This window comes from Aricia agestis, chromosome 11 (genome assembly GCF_905147365.1).
Source record: "Aricia agestis chromosome 11, ilAriAges1.1, whole genome shotgun sequence".
In the NCBI taxonomy this organism is placed as follows: Eukaryota; Metazoa; Arthropoda; class Insecta; order Lepidoptera; family Lycaenidae; genus Aricia; species Aricia agestis.
This window is the reverse complement of record NC_056416.1, coordinates 1,936,099-1,960,268: the sequence shown is the minus strand read 5'-3', so window position 1 is coordinate 1,960,268 and position 24,170 is coordinate 1,936,099. Positions and strand designations below refer to the sequence as shown.

At 37.6% G+C, this 24,170-nt stretch overlaps 1 protein-coding gene across 1 annotated transcript in view; it reads right to left on the bottom strand.

The window, feature by feature from the left end:
• Positions 1 to 5,922: 5,922 nt before the first annotated feature.
• The window catches only part of LOC121731572 (peroxisomal acyl-coenzyme A oxidase 3-like), a 30,150-nt gene continuing 11,902 nt past the window's right edge, over positions 5,923 to 24,170 (bottom strand). Inside the window, exons 7-13 of the mRNA XM_042121059.1 lie at positions 20,230 to 20,372; positions 17,645 to 17,778; positions 15,108 to 15,230; positions 14,413 to 14,532; positions 13,765 to 13,999; positions 9,273 to 9,709; positions 5,923 to 6,914 (exon numbers count right to left, since the gene is read on the bottom strand). Coding sequence (XP_041976993.1) covers positions 6,813 to 6,914; positions 9,273 to 9,709; positions 13,765 to 13,999; positions 14,413 to 14,532; positions 15,108 to 15,230; positions 17,645 to 17,778; positions 20,230 to 20,372 — 1,294 coding nt within the window. The 3' untranslated portion in view covers positions 5,923 to 6,812. The remainder of the gene's footprint in view (positions 6,915 to 9,272; positions 9,710 to 13,764; positions 14,000 to 14,412; positions 14,533 to 15,107; positions 15,231 to 17,644; positions 17,779 to 20,229; positions 20,373 to 24,170) is intronic.

The window sequence follows — 24,170 nt, the reverse complement described above, 5'->3', positions numbered from 1 at the left end:
TAGCGGCCAGGTCGCGGCGGCCATCGAAAGTATGGCGTGGCCGCTGGTCGGGTGGCGGCCAGTGCGCGTGGTTTATGGCGGTTTAATACTAAGGTATCTATCTCGATGGCCGTCGAGACCTGGCCGCTGTGGCTTGGCCGCTAGTGCGCGCCCGGGCTAATAAATCCATTTTACTGTTCTCGTCTTATACGTTGAAAAAGCCATTGGACTGATAATGACAGCCACATAGATTGGTAAGTCTTGGCTTTTCTTCGTTTAGTCATAAGGTCGATGAGGCAAAATTATTGAAATATAAAGTTAATCTCTTATAATTGTACTTATTAGTTAATAGAATTCGCACTAACACGTTACACGACCTAACAGATACTAATGAAGCACAATGCAGCCATCTTTGTATCACTATTTCAATAAAGTTTTATTTAAAAGTGTGATTTTAATTTATTGATAGACTGAGGAGCTCCTATTATATTAAGAAAAATGTTTAGTTATTTGATTGTTGTCTGCGAACTTTTTGCAGTTAGTGTCTAAACACACTAGGCCGAAGTTACGTGTGTGTGTGTGTTTAGACCTTAGTATTAGCTCCGTGGTTTAGACACTTAGGCCGGTATAAATGGTCAGTACTCAAGATGCATCTCGGTCTCAAGATGCAGTTCAGCTCTATGATTGGTCCAAATTTTCACAGCCAACCAATCACAGAGTATCTAGCATAATATTAGAAGGAATAAGAAACATACTTATATGATATATATTTTATTACAAGAAACGAATATAGAACATTATAACAGACAACATGATAGAGGAAGGCACTTGGAGTGACAAATGGAAGTGAACATCGAGTGAATTATTCTAAAAAGTTGAATTTTTACATTTCTACTGACTACACATTTAAAAATCATTATATGACAAAATAATTACTTTAATTAACTTAAATGACATTCAATTAACTAAGTTTATACTTTGTTCAAATTAATAATAACTCCCACACCGGTTTCGGTGACGGTGGCCGGTTTCATTGAAAACCGGGCCAGTTACGCAGGAGTTATTTTATAGTGCCCAAGTGTGTGCGCAGTACACAAGAGCACTCTCTATTCCTTTTACTCTCATAACCCAGTGGGACGGAAGACCGACACGACTGGCGAGAGATCTGGCGCAGGACCGACTTTTTTACATGCCCATCCGACGCATGGATCCTTTTACTTGTCAGACAATAAGTGTTCAGCCATGAACAAGCTACATAAAAATCTAAGTCAAGATTTATTTATTAATCGGTTAATAAGTGAGAAAAGTAGCATTATACTAATTTTGATCTTTTTGTTAAACTGTGATCAAATTGTATGTCATTGTAATCTAAACAAAGTATAAACAATTCACAATATCTAACAAATTTTACACTGGAGCGTCTATTTGAAATAATAGTTAATATACAAAATATACTGTCTAATTATTCTAAATTATAGAAATATATTTGTATAGTATAATAATAATTTATTGTAATATACGAGGTAACCAAATATAATACTATGAATTGCTAAAAATGCATTATCTATAAAAATATTATATCTAAGGACCACCTCGGCCTACCGCTCTCAATTTGCGTATCACTGTTTTAAATATACATAATCTCTTTGATTACCATTAATTCAGAATCAAGAATAACTTACGTTTTGATCTGATCTTTAGCATAGTGAGCTAAAATATCAATTAAGTAATACATAATATTCAAGACGAAGTTAAAAATGTATTTATAAATTATTATATTTTAAAACTCAGTAAAAAATACTCAAAATAATTTCTCTTCGTTACTGTGACAGTCATGAGTACACATAAAATAGTTATAAAAAATATGAAAATAAAATTATTGTATATCATTAAATATTTTCATAATATTAAATATGGAATGTTAGTGCATACTAGAACTATAATATTTATAAATTAAAGAATACATAATATTATAAAATCTACTTCTATCATTACAATTAGTATATTTCTAAAGATTTTTTTAACTAAGACAAGAAAATGGGCCTAAAAAATGTTCATTTTCAACTTAAAAATATAGTAAACATTCGAGAAAAAAGTTGTTCTTAGACAAATAACAGTGAACAACTATAGTTTGTGCGTTTTAAGATGATATGGGTGACACTTCTCATATTCCTTGCTACGGGTTTTTTTTACAAGAAAATAAAAAAAACAAAATGTAATAAATTATATTCCATCTACAAAAACAAATGTTTCCTATAGTTGTAAATGAATAAAAATGAAAAGTTGCTAAATGCTAACTTATTAATATAAAATTATAAAGACGAACACCCAAAAGAGCCCAAGCTCCGGCACAAAAGTAAGGTATCTCAGTTTTTTGTATATTTTATTAGTAAAAGAAATGTATATGTGTCATTGCCGCAAAAAATGGCTTAAGTAAAAAAATTGCTATTTTATTATTTTCAGGCTTACATAACAATTTTAGTTTAAATTACTTTTATGAAATGTTTGAAACAATCACTAAACATACAAAAACACTTACTTTTTCCTTTTAAGAATAAAGATAGGTACTACAAATTCTGTCTGCTATTATTATTTTTTAACAAAAAATTAAAACCGACTTCCAAGGTAAAAACAAAAGTAATATTCTTAAACATAATCTAAAAAGAATCAAATAATTCTTATTCCTTATTATAGTGCCGTCTTCAGACTTCGTCTAAACCTCAACTATTTCTGTACTCAATCTTCGTACTTTTGAAGTCGCTACCAGCCCGGAAAAGTTCTGAGATCCTTGACATAGAACTTACGCTAAGGTAAGCTGGTACCGACTTCAAAAGCATGAAGATTGAGTACAGAAATAGTTGAGGTTTAGGCGAAGTCTGAAGACGGCACTATAATAACGAATAAGAATTATTTGATTCTTTTTAGATTATGTTTAAGAATATTACTTTTGTTTTTACCTTGGAAGTCGGTTTTAATTTTTTGTTAAAAAATAATAATTTTACCCTTTTTAGTTACCTATGAGACCACAAGGCTATATTACCTTTAGCTCGTTGTCTTAGAGTTGTACATATTATTACTAGCGGTCGCCCGCGGCTCCGCCCGCGTGGATGTCGGTTACGGCTGCAAAAAGCCTACCCAGGAAAGAGTCGGTCAGCAAAATGATTCCCAGGCCAATTTACAGACTCCAACACTGACATCAACGACGCGGACGCAGTCATTATCCGAAGGGATGCATATAGTGCACACTGAACAGATTGTCTTCCTCCCGCGCACGCCCCCCCGCTTGGTGGCGCCCACTATCGTTATATTTTAATTTTGCCATAATTTCAAAAATAAACGTCCAATTTTAATCATTTAAAACCAAATGTTATCTACATAAACTGTACTTAGTGATGAAATAATTTATTTTCATAAGGATTAATAGCATAAGTAAAATAAACGCTTTTAAATGTAGTCCAAAAAAAATTCAAGATTTTTAAATAAAAAAATGGTTATTGTCCTTACTCGACATAGATAAGTATAGTGTGTCGCGGACTTTTTTTGTAGATATTTATAAGATCTACAATTACTTATAACATTTATGGTTCTATCTTTTATAGTTTCGGCAGCGTACGCAAAATAAGTAACTTTTCTGGTTGATTTTACACCTGGCGTCCGAAAAACCCAAATATCTTACGAAATCCAATTTTTTCCAAAATAAAATTTAGCCTATGTTCAGCAGAACTAATATAGAATCCATTGGCTTTTGCTTGGAGTAGTTTAAATAAAGCCAAAATCCTCGAACTTGTATCTATAAGGATTCAAAAATTCTGTTGGGTACCTTCGGAACCAGGGTACATCCTGGTGCAAAATCTTACTTTTTGGTAGTATATGCCTGAAACACTTCAGAAAAAATCGAAATCACTATATGTTTCCATATAAATTTTGAGGAGTTCCCTCGATTACTCATGTATCCCATCATCAGGTCACCACTTATGAACATGGTACCAAATTCGAGTCAAACCCTATACAACACAAAAACAATTTTGCAAATCGGACCACAAACGGCTGAGTAATCGTTGAACATACATTAAAAAAAAAAAACATACAGCCGAACGTATTACCTCCTCCTTTTTGGAAGTCGGTCAAAAAGTAATTTACAATGAACTCTCTACAAGGAACACGTACATACCCTTAAGTATTATCACTTATTTTCGTTACATCCTGTATCATGGGCGCCGGCAGGGGGGTGCCAGGTGGTAACTCTTTGGGAATCTCGGGATCAACAGGAATTATTGAAATAAAAATTAGTATGTTAGAAGCCGTACAAACATAGTTCGTAATGTTTCGGCACTAAAATATTATGTATAATATATTCTGTTGACGTAAATAGAGTCACTTTTATTCGTAAAACCACAGAATAGATAATAGTTGGTAAAACGTAAAAAGAAAAGAAAGAAAACTAAAATCTGCACCCCTTGGAAATTATTTCTGCCGGCGTCCATGCCACTTATTTTCACTGAATCTTGTCATTCTGTTTATTTTCCTTATGAACTTATATAAAAAAGATCGGTATAATAATATAATTATAAAATACAAGTAATCTCTTGTTTAATGGGGATGCCTCATATTGTATGTGATTTTATTGAAAAATAAAGATTGATTATTTATTATTATTAATTATTATAATTATGTATTTTAGAAACATAATTCATCACTATTTTATAACATTTTGGAGTCGATATGTTCTACATAATGTAATTTTCAATTAGCGCCTGAAAATATCTAAAACCATTTTTTTCTATCTTAGCCACATCCTGCGGCAAACACGCCTATCAAAAAATGTTACACATAAAATACACAAATAACTGAGATTTTCTATGGAGTTTTGGAATTCTCCTTTAACTGTGAAAATTATTGTTACGAAAATTGTTACGAAAACGACACTGTTGAATCGAAATCAAATCGATAAAAAGGGCGGCCATTTTAAATCGCCGGCGCTTCTCTGAAACGTCAGTACGAAATCGATATTTTCTATTGCAATTCCTTTACGAAGTGATTCGATATTTTTAAATGATCGATTAATTTTCTTAGGTAACTTCCCTACTATTGTCAATTATAATGTGTCACGCATATCATCTTAAAACGCACAAACTATAGAACAATAATAACATTGAAGAGTGAGACACCCTATTATTTTCTGCATCTTTCTAGAAGATCTAAAGACTTATCTTTCACATACTAATAGTAGGTATCTAACTATAAGAGGAACATCCAAATTCTTAACTATGAATCTCAATATGTTAACTCGAATATGGACGCCATTTTGTTATTTTTATGAACAAAACGTTGGGGTCATCCACAAATTACATAACACGAACATAGGTTTTAACAACGCCTCGGTTTTAAATGCACCCTTTATTTGACACATTTTTAATTTTATGCATTTTTCTAAAACTTTGGACGCGCCACACCAAATTAGTTCATCCCTATCCGAACCCTTTAAATTGACGCAATTTATGGCAGACCCCTTTACACTAAAATAATATTTGGTTTAATTTGTTTATGTTTAACTTATATTCTGTTACATGTTCACATTTATGGTTAGTTTTAAGTGGATCTATAATTTTGATTATATTAGTATAGGAATCTAAGCATTTTACAGAAAAATGTTTTGATACTAAAATATGATTAAAATAATTTTAATTTATAAAGTACTTATACATATTTTTTATTACTACAAAAGTAGATAAAAACACAAAATATAATCAATAATAATTATTATTGTTAACATAAATAGTTAATTAAATGCATAAAGTAAAGTAATGCATTATATGCATCAAACAATTACCATAAAATGCTTTAAAATTTATTTATTTACAAAGTAAACTTAAATAAATTCGTGTTAACTTTTTATTAAAAATATTTTCAGTTTTCTCATAAAGTAACATTTAGGTGGTACTTATAAAAATTAAATACATAAACGACAAAAATAACAATTCGTACAGTTTTTGTGCTAGATAAACTATTGTAATATATTGCTGTATTAATTACTATTATGCATATAAAAATATGACAGTTATTATTATTTATTGCAATTTTATTTGTGCAAAGTTTTACGTTATGTTACTTCATAATACGTACTGTAAAAATCAGGTACACAGATGTACTAGACGTTGCATATTAAACCTACATTTTCAAATATAACGAACCTAAATGTTACTTTACCTTTTTTGAAATTGACGAAGGCAGAGCCAGCAAACCTTTTTATCTGGATAGAGTTGGAAATCGAACACATGAGTGTCAATGCTAAATCCGATGTTGAATATGTGGCCCATATCCATATCCAAACGATTTTCAACTGCAGTTTACACTTTTATTATCAATGCTAATAGAATAATGCCCGGGAGCCGGTCGGATTATAGCTAGCTCTGCCATTATGAGATTTTAAATATTTTGGCAATATCATTTACTAATAAACATTATTAGCCAACCTTTTTCTGTTTACGCCAAATATTGTGTAGCCCTATACACGTCGCTTAAGACAGGGCTGGCCAACCTTTTTCTAATAATGTTTAACGCCCAAGATTTTGTAGCATCTTCGCTGACATCACTAATTATAGCCAGTGCTTACCAATCTTTTGCTACTGATACCAATGCTTATGAAGTTCTGTAACTGACTCCATATAGCCAGGGCCGACCAACCTTTTGCTGATGCCAATGATTTTGTACCCCTGTAGCTGACGTTATATAGGCAGGGCTGACCAGCCTTTGCTGCTGATGCCAAGGCAGGGCCGGACAACTGCTTTCCTGCTGATGTTCAACGCTAAAGATTGTATACTCCTGTCGACGTCTTAAAGCTTGCTTTTGGCAGATGGCACGACGTCGCGCCACCATGGCGCCCGCTCGAATACGCCCGGCTTGCTGTAGAAAGCCTTCTGTAGATTTTGATACAACTGAAAAAAAAAAGGAAAAAATTGCACCAATTGCATGTTCCGTCTGAGGAATTGAATCATTAGCAGATGGCGGACCTACGTAATTTTGTCGAATTGTTAGGACTTTGACTAACAATGTTAGTCAAATTTAACACCCTTTTCCTCTTTTTAGGGTATTAAATTAGGTAAGATATTGATTTAAGAGTTAAGTTAAAACACATGGCATAAACTATTAAGTATTAACAAAGAAGAGCATGAAATTCTGTTTATTCGTTTTGCTACAAACTGCAAAAGTAACAGGTCAAACTTAATTTTAAAATTAGATATTATTATGACGTTGAGAAACTCAAGTATTATTCTTAGCTAACTTCAATTTATTTTCAACTTGTGCATGTTTAAGATAATATGTGACTCATAAAGCTAGATTTTATTAATCATAAACTATAATTTAAATAATTTATTATCTTTATATTATATTTTACTATAATTTAAATAATTTATTAAGAAATGAATGATTAAAAGTCATAAATGTAATCTTTAATTTTAATAACTTATTATTAAATTAAAGATTACATTTATAAGCAAAACTATAAATCACGAAAAATAAGATTCAAGGACTCTATTAGTCTTGCAAACAAAGTTATAACTTATAACATACTAGCTGTTGCCCGCGACTTCGTCCGCGTGGAATTTATAGTAATTGTTCCAGTACATCGATTGAGTCATTTACGCGCAAATCAGAAAAGTATATTGTGTGGGAACCGCACCTTTTTCCGCGACAAATAAACATTCCATGTCCCAGATTCAAATTAGTATCTCAAATCTCCATGCCAAATTTCATCAAAATATATTAAATAGTTTAGGCGAGAATCATAAAAGTTTTTTTATTTGTGCGGGAACCGTATATTTTCCGGGATAAACAGTATCCCTTGTCCTTTCCCGAGACTGAAAGTATTGCCATACCTACCAAATTTCATCAAAATAGATAGAATAGTTTAGGTGATAATCATAAAAGTTTATTGTGCGGGAAACGTACATTTTCCGGGACAAAAATTAGTATTCCTTGTCCTTTCCCGAGACTCAAAGTATCTCCATACCAAATTATTGTGCGAGAACCGTACATTTTCCGGGGACAAAAATTAGTATTCCTTGTCCTTTCCCGAGACTCAAAGTATCTCCATACCAAATTATTGTGCGAGAACCGTACATTTTCCGGGGACAAAAATTAGTATTCCTTGTCCTTTCCCGAGACTCAAAGTATCTCCATACCAAATTCCATCAAAATAGATTGAATAGTTTTAAACGCGCAAATCATAAAAGTATATTGTGCAGTAACCGTACATTTTTCCGGGACAAAATGTATCCTATGTTCTTTTTCGGGATTCAAAGTATCTTTAAAAATAATTTTTCAAATCGAACCAGTAGTTCCTGAGATTAGCGCGTTCAAATAAGCCCTTTCAAATAATTTCCCCCATTTTTCCCCACATTTTCCTCTATTTCTTCGCTCCCATTAGTCTTAGCGTGATAAAATATAGCCTATAAGCCTTTCTCGATAAATGAGCTATCTAACATTGAAAGAATTTTTCAAATCGGACCAGTAGTTCCTGAGATTAGCACGTTCAAATAAGCCATTTCAAATAATTTCTCCCGTTTTTTCCACACTTTCCTCTATTTCTTCGCTCCTGTTAGTCTAAGCGCGATAAAATATAGCCTATAGCCTTCCTCGATAAAAAGACTATCTAACACTGAAAGAATTTTTCAAATCGGACCAGTAGTTCCTGAGATTAGCGCGTTCAAATAAGCCCTTTCATATAATTTACCCCCGTTTTTTCCACACTTTCCTCTATTTCTTCGCTCCTATTAGTATTAGAGTGATAAAATATAGCCTATAGCCTTCCTCGATAAATGGGCTATCTAACACTGAAAGAATTTTTCAAATCGGAGCAGTAGTTCCTGAGATTAGCGCGTTCAAACAAACAAACAAACTATTCCCAATTATAATATTAGTATAGATATCAAATTATTCGACTTTATTACCATTCAGACGTGGCATAAAGAAAAAATTAAAACTAGCTAAAAGCCGAGCTTTGTGAGGGCTGACGTCGTCGCACCTTGACTGACTGATGATAACACATATACATATAAATAAAAATTACTATATTAAAGCACAAATCAATAGGCGTGATAGTTTTTCCGTAAAGTGTACCACAAAATGTACAGGTTGTGGGATATACGAGGGATGTTTACTTTTCATATATTTTGATAAATATATGAAAAGTAAACATTTTGTAAGGATATACTTTAGCACTCTTATTAAAATTAAACAGGTTACAACAAGACAGACAGACTTTCACGTTTATAATATTAGTAAATATTTACCTGTCCATCGCTCTTTCCAAGCACCGAATTGAGTACAAAGTCAGTAGGCGCGAGCGCATCTGCCACGCTAACCACTTCCGATTTCACATCAGCGCACAACTCCAATAACGCTTCTCTCAGCAGCTTTGGCATATCAACCGTAGCGAAACCACCTTGATATAACTCCACTAGATGCTTATCAAGCGACCACAGACCATACAACGAGAATAGGTTCATTAGAACCGGCTGTAGGTTCTTCTCTTTGGCTTCTATGGACTCCAAACTGAACAACAGAGTGAGGTATTCCGCGTAGACCTTAGTAAGGGTCCGCCAGTGGTAGACTTGTGATCGGTTCCTCGCCTGGACCTTTGTTAGCCCTTTGCTTATCTGTTCCTCGTTCTTCCTGTGCGTTAGCTTCAGCAGCCAGCATATCAGCCATTTGTATGTGGAGATAATGACTGGAATATGAAGATAGATATTGGATACAAATTATAGAAACACACATTAGTCATATACTTAGTACTATCAGAGAAGTTGATTCCTATGTAAATCGGAGACATAAGTAGTTTGGTTGCGTTACGTCAAACCCAGCTGACAGATCACAATTAACATTGAATTGACATATTCGACCAAATAACGTTGGTCTGTCAATTGCATAGGAATCAACTTCCTCGATGGTACAAAGAAATTTTCATCATACGATTTCTTTCTTCTTTTTTTAAAGAATAATACTTAGGTTTATTCATGTTAAGATCGCAGAAAAACATGTAAGGGAAAGCTTAATATTATAAAACAGAGCAATAAACCGTGTTACCGCGACTGGGAATGTTGTTTACCAGAATTATCTTAAATAATCGGCCAAGTGCGAGTTGGAATTGCCCACGAACGCGTACCGTACCATTATAGAACAAAAATAGGAACAAATTTTGTTTTTTGTGAGGTAGGCCCCCTTAATTATTTATTTTATTTAAATTTTATTATTAATCATATTTTGTGAATATTTCTGGTGCCTATCTATTGCCATCATTTATATCGAGCAAAAAATGGCAAAAAAATCACGTTTGTTGTAAGGGGGGATGATGCTGCTTGCGTCCGTAGGATTTACCATCTTTTCCTAAGACCCACCCTACTCGTGTCCCTTGGGTGGTGCTAAACAAGCAGCAACGCCGAGCAATAGGCGGCGGTCAACTAACCTGTTCTACTTCCCAGCTAGATCCCAGCTGATGAGGCCAGCACAAGCCTAGAGGACTAAATACCCTCTAAAAGAGTGTCCGTGTCATGTGGGAAGTGGCATGTGTAAATACCAATTGAACATGGAAGCGGGACTAAAAAATAATCTACCCCAGGAAGGTACCAACTCTATCAGAGTTGGATAATTCTTCCCTGAACAATGTTCACTGGGGGGGGCTACCTCTCGCCTACGTTAGTGACTCAAGAAAGCGGCAATGATGCAACCAGTTCAAAATCGGAAAGACCAAAAACCAAATTAGTACAACAAGCTTTTCACAAAAGCATGTTTGTAAGCCGGCCTAGAAGCAACTCCATGAGTGAACAAACTTTAACTACACGATACCCGGATGTGACATTACCTGACATTGACCTCACCGACCCTCCATTGCCAAATCCCAACTGGCAAAGGGTCCCAACCATAAGACACGCCAAAAGGAGACGCACCTCTGATTCCCCTCCTCAAGACATACCAATCAGACTGCAAAATCGGTTTGAAGGTTTACCTACTGATACAGACCTCAACCCTAAAGTGACCACCAAAAAAGTCTACAAACCTCCTCCATTCATCCTATATGGTGTTGACGATGTCCAGAAACTTTCTCAAGCCTTAGAAGAAAAGCTAACACCCTCAGATTATAGTTTTAAAATTATAACTATGAACCAACTTCGTATCACCAGTAATACAACAGAGTCCTATAAGAAGCTCACTGAGATTGTTAGAGAAAAGGGTCTGATAGGGCACACCTTCACACATAGGGAAGAGAGATGCTGCAGAATTGTTATCAAAAATCTTCATCCCAGCACTCCACACGATGTAATCATAAAAGAAATCGAAGCTACAGGAAACACCGTAACCGGAGAAATAATCAATGCCAGAATGGGTCCGGAAAAGAAACCTTCATCTACTTTCTTTGTAAACTTAAAGCCTGGCCCCAATAATAGAAGAGCCAAAGAAATCAAATCTATTTATCACACATCAGTTAAAATAGAAGACCCAATTAAACGAAAAACCATAGCTCAATGCACAAGATGTCAACAGTATGGCCACACTAAAAACAACTGCACTAGGCCCTATAGATGTGTAAAATGCGCCCAACAACACAAAACTAGCGATTGTCCTAAAAAATACATACAAAGGTTGTGAAGTGTATAAAGAAATTCATCAGCGCAAATTAGATAAATCTCTATCTAATTTGCGCTGATGAATATAAAATAAATCTCCGCCTATCCCAAAACCTATGTCTGAACCCCCAAGTCGTACAGACAACATTAATAACCAAAAGGACGGCGTACATAAATCTAAAACTTTTTATAATAAGACCAAACTTGACAAACCTCTAACATATGCAAACATTGTAAACAATGAACCGCAAGAAGCACCATCCAATCAACCCAATCTAATTGAAAGCCTACTTATAAAACAGTCAGAAAAAACCCTCCTTCAGCAGATAAGTTCCCTAATGGGCCTTATAGTTAACCTGGTCGAAAGACTGACTAAATGACATCCTTAAACATAGTCACTTGGAACATAAATGGACTCCCACCCAACGTCAATGAACTAACATTGCTGATAAAAAATTACAACCTGGATGTAATCCTTATATCTGAGACTCACCTGACAACAGAGTCAAATGTAAGAATCCCTGGCTTTTCGGGCTACTTCACACATCATCCAGATGGTACTGCACACGGAGGGACTGCAATATTTGTAAAAAATTCCATTCGTCACCATGAAGAAGTATCTTTCCAAACACCTCATATTCAGGCTACTACAGTAACTGTTGAAGATAAAGCTGGTCAACTATCTATTTCATCAGTCTACTGCCCACCCCGACATAAAATAGACGAAGCTACATTTAAGCTTTATTTCTCAACGCTTAATAATCGTTTTCTTGCCGGTGGTGACTGGAATGCAAAAAATACTCATTGGGGATCGAGATTAACCTCCTCGGGGTCGTGAAATAATGAAAAGCCTTCAATCTAATAACTCACTTCTCTATCTTCTGGAGAACCAACATATTGGCCTTCCGATCAATCTAAACTGCCTGATCTACTTGATTTCCTACCTTAAAGACAGAGTGTTTCAGGTAAAAGAACGTGACATCAGAGCAGGAGTACCATAGGGTTCAGTCCTTGGTCCAATTTTGTACTCCATCTTTACATCAGACATACAGGTTCCAAACGATATCACCGTAGGCACGTATGCCGACGACACCGCTGTTCTAGCATGCCACCCGAATAAGGATTTCGCCTCATCTCAACTCCAAAAAGGACTTGATCAAATAAGCAACTGGATGAGCATGTGACATCAGAGCGAGTGCGGCAAAATCCACACAGATCACCTTCACCTTAAGAAAAGACAATTGTCCACCAGTTTCACTATCCGGCGTGCCCCTTCCTCACGCTGACTCAGTGAAATACCTTGGTATTCACCTGGACCGTCGTTTAACATGGAAACCTCACATTAAAGCAAAAAGGAGATGAATTAAATATAAGATACAAAGACCTGACTTGGCTTCTTGGTAGAAATTAGAATTGAGCTCAAAGAACAAATTGCTACTCTACAAAACAGTACTAAAACCCATCTGGACTTATGGTCTTCAGCATTGGGGTAGTGCTGCCAAGTGCAACATAGAAGTATTGCAAAGATGTGAAAATATAATACTGAGAGGAATCTCCAATGCACACTGGTATATAAGGAATAGTGAACTACACGAAATCTTATCGATACCCACAATCAAAGAGGAAATCTCTAAATCATGCACCAGATACAAGCTACGCTTAAATAACCACCCTAATGATCTTGCCCACGGTCTCCTAGAAAAAAAGCCGTTATGGTCGTCTCAAGCGCCACAACATACTGGACCTGGATAACAGATTCTAGCCAATTGAATATAGAGGCCTAGTTACTGAGCTTAAGCCTCTGAGCCACCAAATTCACTTCATCACATCTGCTTATAACCCTCGGGTTGATCGCAGATAACAATGGAGAGAAAAAAAAAACTTGTTGTGAGGAGCCCACCTTAAATATTTAATTTATTTTGTTTTTAGCATGTGTTGTTATAGCGGCAACAGATATTATATACCTTATTCTGTGAAAATTTCATCTTTCTAGCTATTACCGTACTTGAGTTACAGCCTGGAGACAGACATTGAAGTCTTAGTAATAGCGTCCCGTTTTTACCCTTTTGGTACGGAACCCTAAAAATCACAACTACCATTCTTAAAATTAATATGTGAATAAATTATTGATTAACTGAAGTGGAATGTCAATTCAACTCACATTTTGGATTCTTCATGTCATCCGTACTCCTACATTGGAAGGTTCTCTCCATGATAGTATTATAGTTCTTGAGGAAGGCCACAGTCCCGAGGGGGGAGTCTACCGTCCCCCCGCTTAGCGCCGCTTCGTACTGCCGAAGTAACCAGTTGCCGGTCTGCTGGGAAAGCACGTTGTTGTCACCCTCGTATGTAACTGTTGGTTCGTGGTTGCTGCGGATGTCGCCTAGGTTCGCACACTGAAACAATGATCACTTTAGTATCACGTTGATTGTTGAACATTAGTTTAGTAATACGCCAACAACAGTCTGTGTGACTTAGCTTACGTCTTGAAATATGTGCAAACGCGTCGCTGCGTTGCATGAATTTGATTTAAAGGACAGGGCAGAGTTAGCCTTTTGTACATTGTTTATGCTGTATTATATTTTGTTTTATTGGCGCCACTTTACTATACACTACAATCATTATTGTAGCATATTTGTAATGGTCTCATAACAGTCATAAGACAATATAAGTTTTATATGATAATGTTTATGTGAAAGTTTGCTTATCGCTCAATGTCCTTAACTCTTTCCTTACCCAGTAAAATCGGTTCTTAGGCGTGAAGAGGTAACAGACAGACACTTTGGCATTAGTATTAGTATGGATTCACCTTGAGGTACCCGTGTCCGCCGCACGCCTCGCGACACTGCTGCGCCGCCTCCAGCACCGTCCACGTCAGCAGCGGCTTGCTGCACGACACCAGCGCGTGGATCTCCGATACCGCCTCGCTCTGTAAACGTACGATATATCTTGAAACGCTCGGAGTATACGTAAGACGTGCACGCAACCGTATACGCACGTACCGATTATGTGCACGCAACTACGGACGCAAAAGCGCATCAACATCATTGAACCCTTGGTCGAACTTTTAATAATTCTAGTGCTATATTTATAGGATAGCACTTGTGAAATTGTCTAATTTTGTTTCTACTTTTTATGTCACTACTCCTTACGTTAATCCTTGATTAAAACTCATGTAATATCTCCTATCACTATCATATCAATCACTACTCCTATCATACTATCATATCATACTCGTTGATGTAATATCATTGACAGCTTTGTACTATCAGAGAACTTGATTCATAGGCAAATGGCGGTCTGCCTATGAATCAAGTTTCTATCTGCTACGTATTTTGGTCGCGTTTCGTCAAACCCAGCCGACATAATATCACAATTAACATTGAATTGACATGATCCGACCAAATGACGTAGGTCCGTCAACTGCCTAGGGATCAATTTCCTCGATGGTACATACGCAAGAGAAGATTAAAACACAGTTTGGGCCATCTATCGCCTACTCACCAAATTATCGACCCGATGTCCAGCGTTGGACTTCTCGACGATGGCGAGATACTTGTGCGTGAAGTTCTCTATGTACAGCCGGAACACGATCGCCGCCGACACGTAGCCGAACAGCCTCCATTGCTGGAAAACAATCACATGTTATTTTAGGAAAGCCCGTATTGGGCCACTCCGGTACAGAATATTTCCGGTAAGGGCACGGAGAACCATCGTTCATCGATATGATAAGGCTTTCCCTTTACTATCGTCTGTCATTTTAACAGGAAAACGAAGGTTAAGGTTAACTTATGATTTTGTTATTTGTGAAATTTCAAAACTACGCAGCCATTTTGGCAAATAGAGGAGCAGAAATTCCATTGGGCCGTCGCCATTAGGTCTGGTATATTGCTCAGTTATAACGTCACCTTAACAGACTATAGCTGAATCGACTATACATATATATTAGGGTGGAGCGATAATGTATATGAAGAATTTTTTTTTTTAATTTTTTTAATGGCATAGCAAAAGAAAGTTGCTCTTTGATGAGTAAATCTTGCATACAAAATATAGTTTACTTGTCTTGATGTTATGAGGTGCCCCAACCCAATTGAAAATTCGAAAAATACGAATTTTTCGAAAACATTGGTTTAGTTTTGACAAATACTATTTTTCTATATTTGCTGTTCCTAGTAAAAAAAACTACATTGTAATACGTTAAATAAAAGACTGATGCCTTAGCCAAGAACTTTTCTTTATCGCTTTTCTATAGAATCGCCGATCAAAATGTATGGAATTGACTTAAAATTCGCGAATATGACGTTGACGTTCGACTCGTCTAATGTCAATTCTATACATTTTGATCAACGATTCTATAAAGGATCGATAAAGAAAAGGTCTAGACTACAGGCTCTGGTTAGTGGTATCAATGTTTTTATTGAGAAAATTTAAATATTTATGATATATTATCAAGGAATGATCATCAGAAAAAAAGGTGACTGTTTGGTATTAAATTGTTTTTTTATTTCACAATTAGGCATTTCAAACAAAAAACTACTTAAATAGTTTGTTAATTTTTTCTTCCATAAAACGAATAACATCTTCTTTGAAAACTATATTCACAACTGTACCATCACAGCCACCTTTTCTGCCGTCAAATAAGTGATAATATTTTAGGGTGTGTACGTGTTCCTTGTAGTGAGTTCACCGTGAAAGTAGCAGCGCTGAAAGACGAAATTTTTTTTTCACTTTTGTATGGGGAAACTCGTGACGCTCGGGCCCCTGCCCATACAAAAGTGAAAAATTTTTTTCGTCTTTCAGCGCTGCTACTTTCACAGTGAACTCTCTACAAACAACACGTACACACCCTAAAGTAATATCACTTATTTTTGTTACACACTGTATATTATATACTCACGTGGAGCTCGTACTCCAGCAGCGGCGTCTCGTTGTTCCGCTCGCCGAACTGTCTGCGCGTGGCGGCGTAGCGGATCGCGATGGCCACCACCGACGATATCGAGTGGCGGCTCTCCTGCATCATGCCGACGGCTATATACTCACGTGGAGCTCGTACTCCAGCAGCGGCGTCTCGTTGTTCCGCTCGCCGAACTGTCTGCGCGTGGCGGCGTAGCGGATCGCGATGGCCACCACCGACGATATCGAGTGGCGGCTCTCCTGCATCATGCCGACGGCTACATACTCACGTGGAGCTCGTACTCCAGCAGCGGCGTCTCGTTGTTCCGCTCGCCGAACTGTCTGCGCGTGGCGGCGTAGCGGATCGCGATGGCCACCACCGACGATATCGAGTGGCGGCTCTCCTGCATCATGCCGACGGCTATATACTCACGTGGAGCTCGTACTCCAGCAGCGGCGTCTCGTTGTTCCGCTCGCCGAACTGTCTGCGCGTGGCGGCGTAGCGGATCGCGATGGCCACCACCGACGATATCGAGTGGCGGCTCTCCTGCATCATGCCGACGGCTATATACTCACGTGGAGCTCGTACTCCAGCAGCGGCGTCTCGTTGTTCCGCTCGCCGAACTGTCTGCGCGTGGCGGCGTAGCGGATCGCGATGGCCACCACCGACGATATCGAGTGGCGGCTCTCCTGCATCATGCCGACGGCTATATACTCACGTGGAGCTCGTACTCCAGCAGCGGCGTCTCGTTGTTCCGCTCGCCGAACTGTCTGCGCGTGGCGGCGTAGCGGATCGCGATGGCCACCACCGACGATATCGAGTGGCGGCTCTCCTGCATCATGCCGACGGCTATATACTCACGTGGAGCTCGTACTCCAGCAGCGGCGTCTCGTTGTTCCGCTCGCCGAACTGTCTGCGCGTGGCGGCGTAGCGGATCGCGATGGCCACCACCGACGATATCGAGTGGCGGCTCTCCTGCATCATGCCGACGGCTATATACTCACGTGGAGCTCGTACTCCAGCAGCGGCGTCTCGTTGTTCCGCTCGCCGAACTGTCTGCGCGTGGCGGCGTAGCGGATCGCGATGGCCACCACCGACGATATCGAGTGGCGGCTCTCCTGCATCATGCCGACGGCTATATACTCACGTGGAGCTCGTACTCCAGCAGCGGCGTCTCGTTGTTCCGCTCGCCGAACTGTCTGCGCGTGGCGGCGTAGCGGATCGCGATGGCCACCACCGACGATATCGAGTGGCAGCTCTCCTGCATTATGCCGATGCGACCTGTGAATGAGGACCAGTATAGCCACTGTTAAAGTCATTAATTCATCATCAATACAGCTTTGAATTGGATCAAACGGATGCTATCAAATAGCACAATAAAATCTTTAAAGTCAAACGACATTTTTTTTTAAATCCCACTAGTTATTCCCCCAGAATAGTTCAGACTCCAGACTTCTCGTTCTCCCCAGGATTATTGGACTTCACTGAGCATCGCATCTTAGTAATGGGAATTAATGGTATTTTCTATTAATTTCATTAACATGCTAATTTTGATGTCACAGCAATACAGCATGCTACGTGTTATTGCTTTGCTATTTGCTAAAAACGCGGCATCGTGAAATTATATTTCGCATCGAGTGAAAAATAGAAATTCATTAACAGTTAGCGCCGCGGTGCGTAACAGCGCGAACGGATATTTTTATCATGATCGCAAACTATTGCTGCGCACGATAATATTATCAATACGTATTTTTAGCAAGTACGATTAATTTAATTATTGCTAATGAGCATTTAAGACTTAATTATTATTGCTAATGCTATTTTTTATTATTGCTAACATTTCGAGGACTTAACCCCCCCCCCCCCCCCATCCCCTTAAATCGATCCAGTGACGATATACTATCGGCCAAAGTTGACCTTGAATATCGTTTAGCGAGGGCCTGCGACCTTACAACACTACCATTGTAGTCCTGACCTCCTATGCATCATTGCACTGTTGCCTTCAAACTGATTCGACACTTTACAATCATTTATTACAATAGCTTCCGCATTTCCACTTGCGACAAAACTTTTGAGTCAAATATATTTTTAATTAGTGTTTGATCCAATATTAATCCAACTTCGTTCTAGTCCAGATCATGGCAGCTCAGTAAAATGTTGTCATAAACGTCAAACTAGATAGGTACCCCGTACCTACGTTATATAATAAAATTCCACTTTGTAGATTTATACACATTACACATAGACTGCATCTTTTTTTATCAGTATCAAATTGCTAATGTGTACCTACATATTATCAATTTATCATTCATAAATATACATATAATATTAACTGTGTGCATATTTATGACGTTGATTATATAATAATTTGACCACAATCCATATCCTACTAATAATATAAATGCGAAAGCGTGTCTATCTGTCTGTTACCTATTCACGCCCAAACCGCTGAATCAAATTTTCCTATTTGGTATATACTTAGAAAGGACATAGGATACTTTTTATCTCGAAAAAATTAACGATCCCGCGCGATAATTAATTTTTCATTTTACATCAAGTAATAAAATGTTTCTGGCTCTACTAATACATAACGTTGACCATACTAATCACGCGATTCAATGGAATTTTTTAAGATTTAATCTTACGTAACCTTACACCTAAATAATTATTTTTACATAACACAAGATAGCGAGTTCAATAGATCAAGCGTTTGATAGTTTTTTTTTTTTATCTTCACGCGTATATGATAATTATTACGGCGATTTCGTCTATGTTATGTTAATCATTATGCGATTTTCATCTGAAAAATAGATCATTGTGATAATGGTCGCCTGATTAAAAACGCCTCAATAGGGAAGTTAACACTTGCAATTCTTCTGGTGTAGTATACTCATAAGTAAGGGACAGTCCGCAACCGCGTGGATTTTATTCGCACGAATTTATTAATGTAAAATCGTAAAAGCGGGCGACAGCTGTTTGTCGTGTGCGACAACATCAGTCTAGTCGTGGGCTGTCGCGAGATATATTTTATTGTTGTTGTATGTTCTATGTTATTTTAGTTGTTTGCAATCTGTTGTAATTAGTTAATTAAAAAATAAAATAATCCATGTCGTCACTAATGGCTCTTGCGGAAGACCGGCGCTGAATATGCCCCTAGGTGTACCAGCACATGCCCAGCATGAGCCAATTTGCGGCTGCAATTTGGAATTGTCTTGTTTTAAAGTATGTGTGCATGTATCATTAATGTAGTTGCAAATAAACTTTATTATTATTATTATTAAAATTTTTATGGCATGTGCGCATACTCGCATAAGATTTAATGTGGGACAGAAGTGCGAAAAAATACCCGCGCAATTAAAGTTCGCAGTGCGGACAGTCCATGCCGACAGTATGGGCGCCGCCGCAGACTCGATCGCACAAAAAGTCTGTCGTCTGCGATCTCCCTTATTGTCACGTTTCATTCGAAGTCGTGGACAGCAGTTACAAATCAAAAATGTTTTGGATATGACGAGAAGCATCGTTAAGTGACATGGCGATTACAACGACTTATGACGTGTTGAACCCTCCTGGGTCTACCCTACTCGGATGCAGCGGAAATGTTATTCCACGCCAGTTATCTGTGATGTCGTCGTATATATCGGTTTAAGCCCCTTCTTGAAGAAGCCAAATTATCCACGAAAGGTGGCAATCTCTTCCATCATCTACTTTTATTTTAGTCCATGTCACACTTACCAGCAGAAAGATTCTCCAGCGCAGCGCCCAGTATTCTAGAAGGTTCGGAGAAGGAGCTCTCGTAGGTTCCGTCCTCCGTGACGTCAGCGGTCCGGTTGAGTAGATTCTCGCGAGGTATCCGGTACTGGTTGAACATTATGAACCTGAAATAATTTTATAGTTATAGTTCAATTCTACCAAATAAAGCAACATATTGTTTTTCGATCGAGTAACCATTTATCCAAAATAATATTATAAATGGAAAGTGTGTCTGGCTGTCATTTACCACTTCACGTCTAAACCGCTGGCCCGATTTTAGATTGCCTTCACATTAAGTCGCCAGTAGTGCGGCAGCAGCGCGTTTTAGTATAGAAGTCACACTGCTAAGTTCAACTTTAGTAAGAACTAAGCATAAAGATTATTTGTGTCTAACTCTAAACACACCATGCCGAAGTTGCGCGGCGGAAGTTCGGCATGGTGTGTCATCGGTAATTTAAAATACATCGCAGGCGGAATCATACCGATCTTCCGCCGCAGAACTTCGGCATGGTGTGTTTAGACACTTTGAGTCTCGGGAAAGGACATAGGATACTTTTTATCCCGGTAGAATGTACGGTTCCCGCGCGATAAACGAGTTTTGGCGCAACGGAGTTGCGGGCGTCATGTAGTTTTTTATATCATTACTTATTAGTAGAGGAGACCGTGGGAGATCGACCTTCACCGATCTGATAACCAGATGAGACGTATTTTTTATCAAGTATAATTTATAAACAAATACGCCTAGAATTACTTGCCTATCTAAAAGTGTTCATGGCTATTTTTAATTAAATTAACTTTAATAGATTTTTTTTCATCACTTTCATTATTTTGATAACCAAATGAATTTATTTTACTGTTAGTTTTTAACACACAGAATATGCCTCAGTAGGCTTGCCTACTCATTTATGTGTACCTACCTGGCAAGCCGATGTGAACAGGTAAGTCAATATAGCTGACTCCATCGTTCTGCTAACTGTTCGAAAGTTATATCAAATTTTAGATTATTTTATTACAAAATCAGTCATACAGACTTGCCTGCAAAATCATACTTAAAGTAGTGTTGCCTAGATCGGTAAAGGGCGATCTCCCACCGGCTCTTAGACCATATGTATTTTCTGACTGAAAATTACAGAATATGTATCATTGCGAATTATCCCACTATCAAAAGTTAATTTTGTTGCGGTAAACTTATTTAATAATAAATATAAGGATAACATAATAATTATTGTTAATAAAGGATAACATATTTGAAATTGACTATTGTATGTTTGTTAATTGTTTTCCGTATAACTCCGCGCCGCCTACTGACTACCAGTCAGTAGTCAGTCTTTAGTCTTTACAGTACCACTGTAAAGACAGGATTTGGCCCCATTTCACCAACTATGTTGATTGTTTTCCTATTTGTCATAAGAAAACCGGCCAAGTGCGTGTCGGGCCACGCGCAATATAGGGTTCCGTATTACACTACTAACAACATCATCTCAGTTACTTTGATAGGATTTTGAACGAAAAGTTCCTTTATACTTCGCCGAATAATTTTTTTTTTTACTTGATCGACTATTACCTACTATTACTCAATAACTTATGAAGTCTTCTTCGCCGTGATAGTTTTCCTTTTAAATTCAGCATATTTCCTACTCCCGTCAATTTTTTCACATTTCCAGAAGCAACCGTTTAGTGAAATTGGGTAACTAGATGACTCAACTCTGTTGCGCCAAAATACGTTTTTTTTTTATGAAATAAGGGGGCAAACGAGCAAACGGGTCACGGGACGGGCAACTCCCGTCGCCCATGGACACTCACAGCATCAGAAGAGCTGCAAGTGCGTTGCCGACCTTTTAAGAGGGAATAGGGTGATAGGGGAGGGAAGGGAAGGGAATAGGGGAGGGTAGGGAAGGAAATAGGGTAGGGGATTGGGCCTCCGGTAAACTCACTCACTCGGCGAAACACAGCGCAAGCGCTGTTCCATGCCGGTTTTCTGTGAGAGCATGATATTTCTCCGGTCGAGCCGGCCCATTCGAGCCGAAGCATGGCTCTCCCACGTATAAGCATGGCTCTCCCACGTATACGTTTATCTCGCGAGAACCATAAATTTTCCGAGAGTAAATATCCTTACCCAGCCGGCCTAAGATGCGCAAACGAGAAAATCTCGAGATATCTCACTCTCGTGTGACATTATGTCGCTAGATTTTGACGACAGATCTACACGAGAAAAATGTATGTCATGTTAGAATCAATAGATATGAAGAGAAAAGTCATCAAACATCGAGAATACGTGTAGACAACATTTTCTCGTTGGCGTATGCTAGAGGGGCTGGAGTCAGGACTGAAAGTATCTCCATACCAAATTTCAGCAAAATCGGTTCAGCGGTTTAGACATGACGAGGTAACAGACAAGCAGACACACTTTCGCATTTATTATATTAAAATAACTTATATTAGGAAAATATTATCTCTGCTGATATGGCCTTATGGACAAATTAAAATGATGTTACTAGCATTTTATTTATAATTTCAACCTCTTTTTTGAAAGTCGTTTAATAAAGCGATCTAAAGAACAGGTATTGTCAGCCATGTTAAGTCATATTTGGAGTATTTGCATTATCGATAAGCTATCAGTTACCTATTATACCGCGATAAGAAATGACGTGTTGCGTTACATATTCCACAAGAAAAAAGTGACAGACATACATTGTACAATAATTAACTTATTGTGTAGTATGTAAATGTATTTCTTATTGACGTTATTTTTTCTACTTTGTTTGTTAAAGGCTAATTTCCATATTACATAGTATTTTGAATTAATAAACAAAAACAATTGTTATCTATACTATAATATTATAAATGCGAAAGTATCTCTGTCTGTTTGTCTGTCTGTCTCGCTTTCACGCCAAAACTACCGAACCGATTGTGATGAAATTTTGTACACAGATAGTCTAAAGCCTGAGAAAGGACATAGGCTACTTTTAAGGGGGTGCTACTTTTAAAAAAGGGTTGTAAGGGGGTGAAAATGCGTAAATTTGTTCAAATTAAGTTATTTCCAAAAATTCATAATAGCTACATAACTACATCGCGCTGACGCTTACTCAAACGTCTTTCTATAAGAGTTCGTTCCGTTAGGTTTTCGATTTTTTCTATTGTTATTTCTATTTTACGTTATTAAATAACTCACTTAGTACTTGATCTATGCAGTGACGTTACCTTAAACCTATCAATGATAAAATATAGTTTATGGGTAAAGTTGTGTAATTGTGGGGCTAAATATTGGCATGAATAAAGTTTAAGTAAGTAATTTAAAAAATGAAATAAGTTATGTGCTGCACACTGCAGAGCTGTTTTAAGTGTTTTGATTTAAGTGGTACCAGGTTTTTTTATAAAAGCTTTTGACACCAATTTTGTTGACATCGCGCGCTATAAACTGAAGTCCACGCGGACGAAGTCGCGGGCAACAGCTAGTTAATTATAAGGTACATAATGTACAATGTTTGAAGAATCAGGATAGGATTGATAGAAATATTTTTCTACGGGATCTAATACCAGAAACTAGCTAAAACGTTATTATAGTGCTAAAGCACGTCTTAAGTGCTAAGGAACTGCAGCCGAAGACTAGCTCTTTCAGGTAAATAATGATCGCACTCCGACCGATCGATCGACCGATTTAATGAATTTTTTTCTTCAATTGACTGAAGTCTGAAGGGTTTGACAAACATTTTATAGTTTCTGACAAAATCTTCATTAAATTAGTCTCAAGTAATCGTTAAATCTTTTGGATGCGACCGATAAGTTCTGTCAAAAAGACAGCCACACTCGCTCGAACAAGAACGCATTTCTATTATATTCGTACTTCGCCTACAACTGAAAGATAAATGTAGCGCTAGGTTATAACATATTACGGGCTGCTCGACCGGCCTCGACACTCCAAG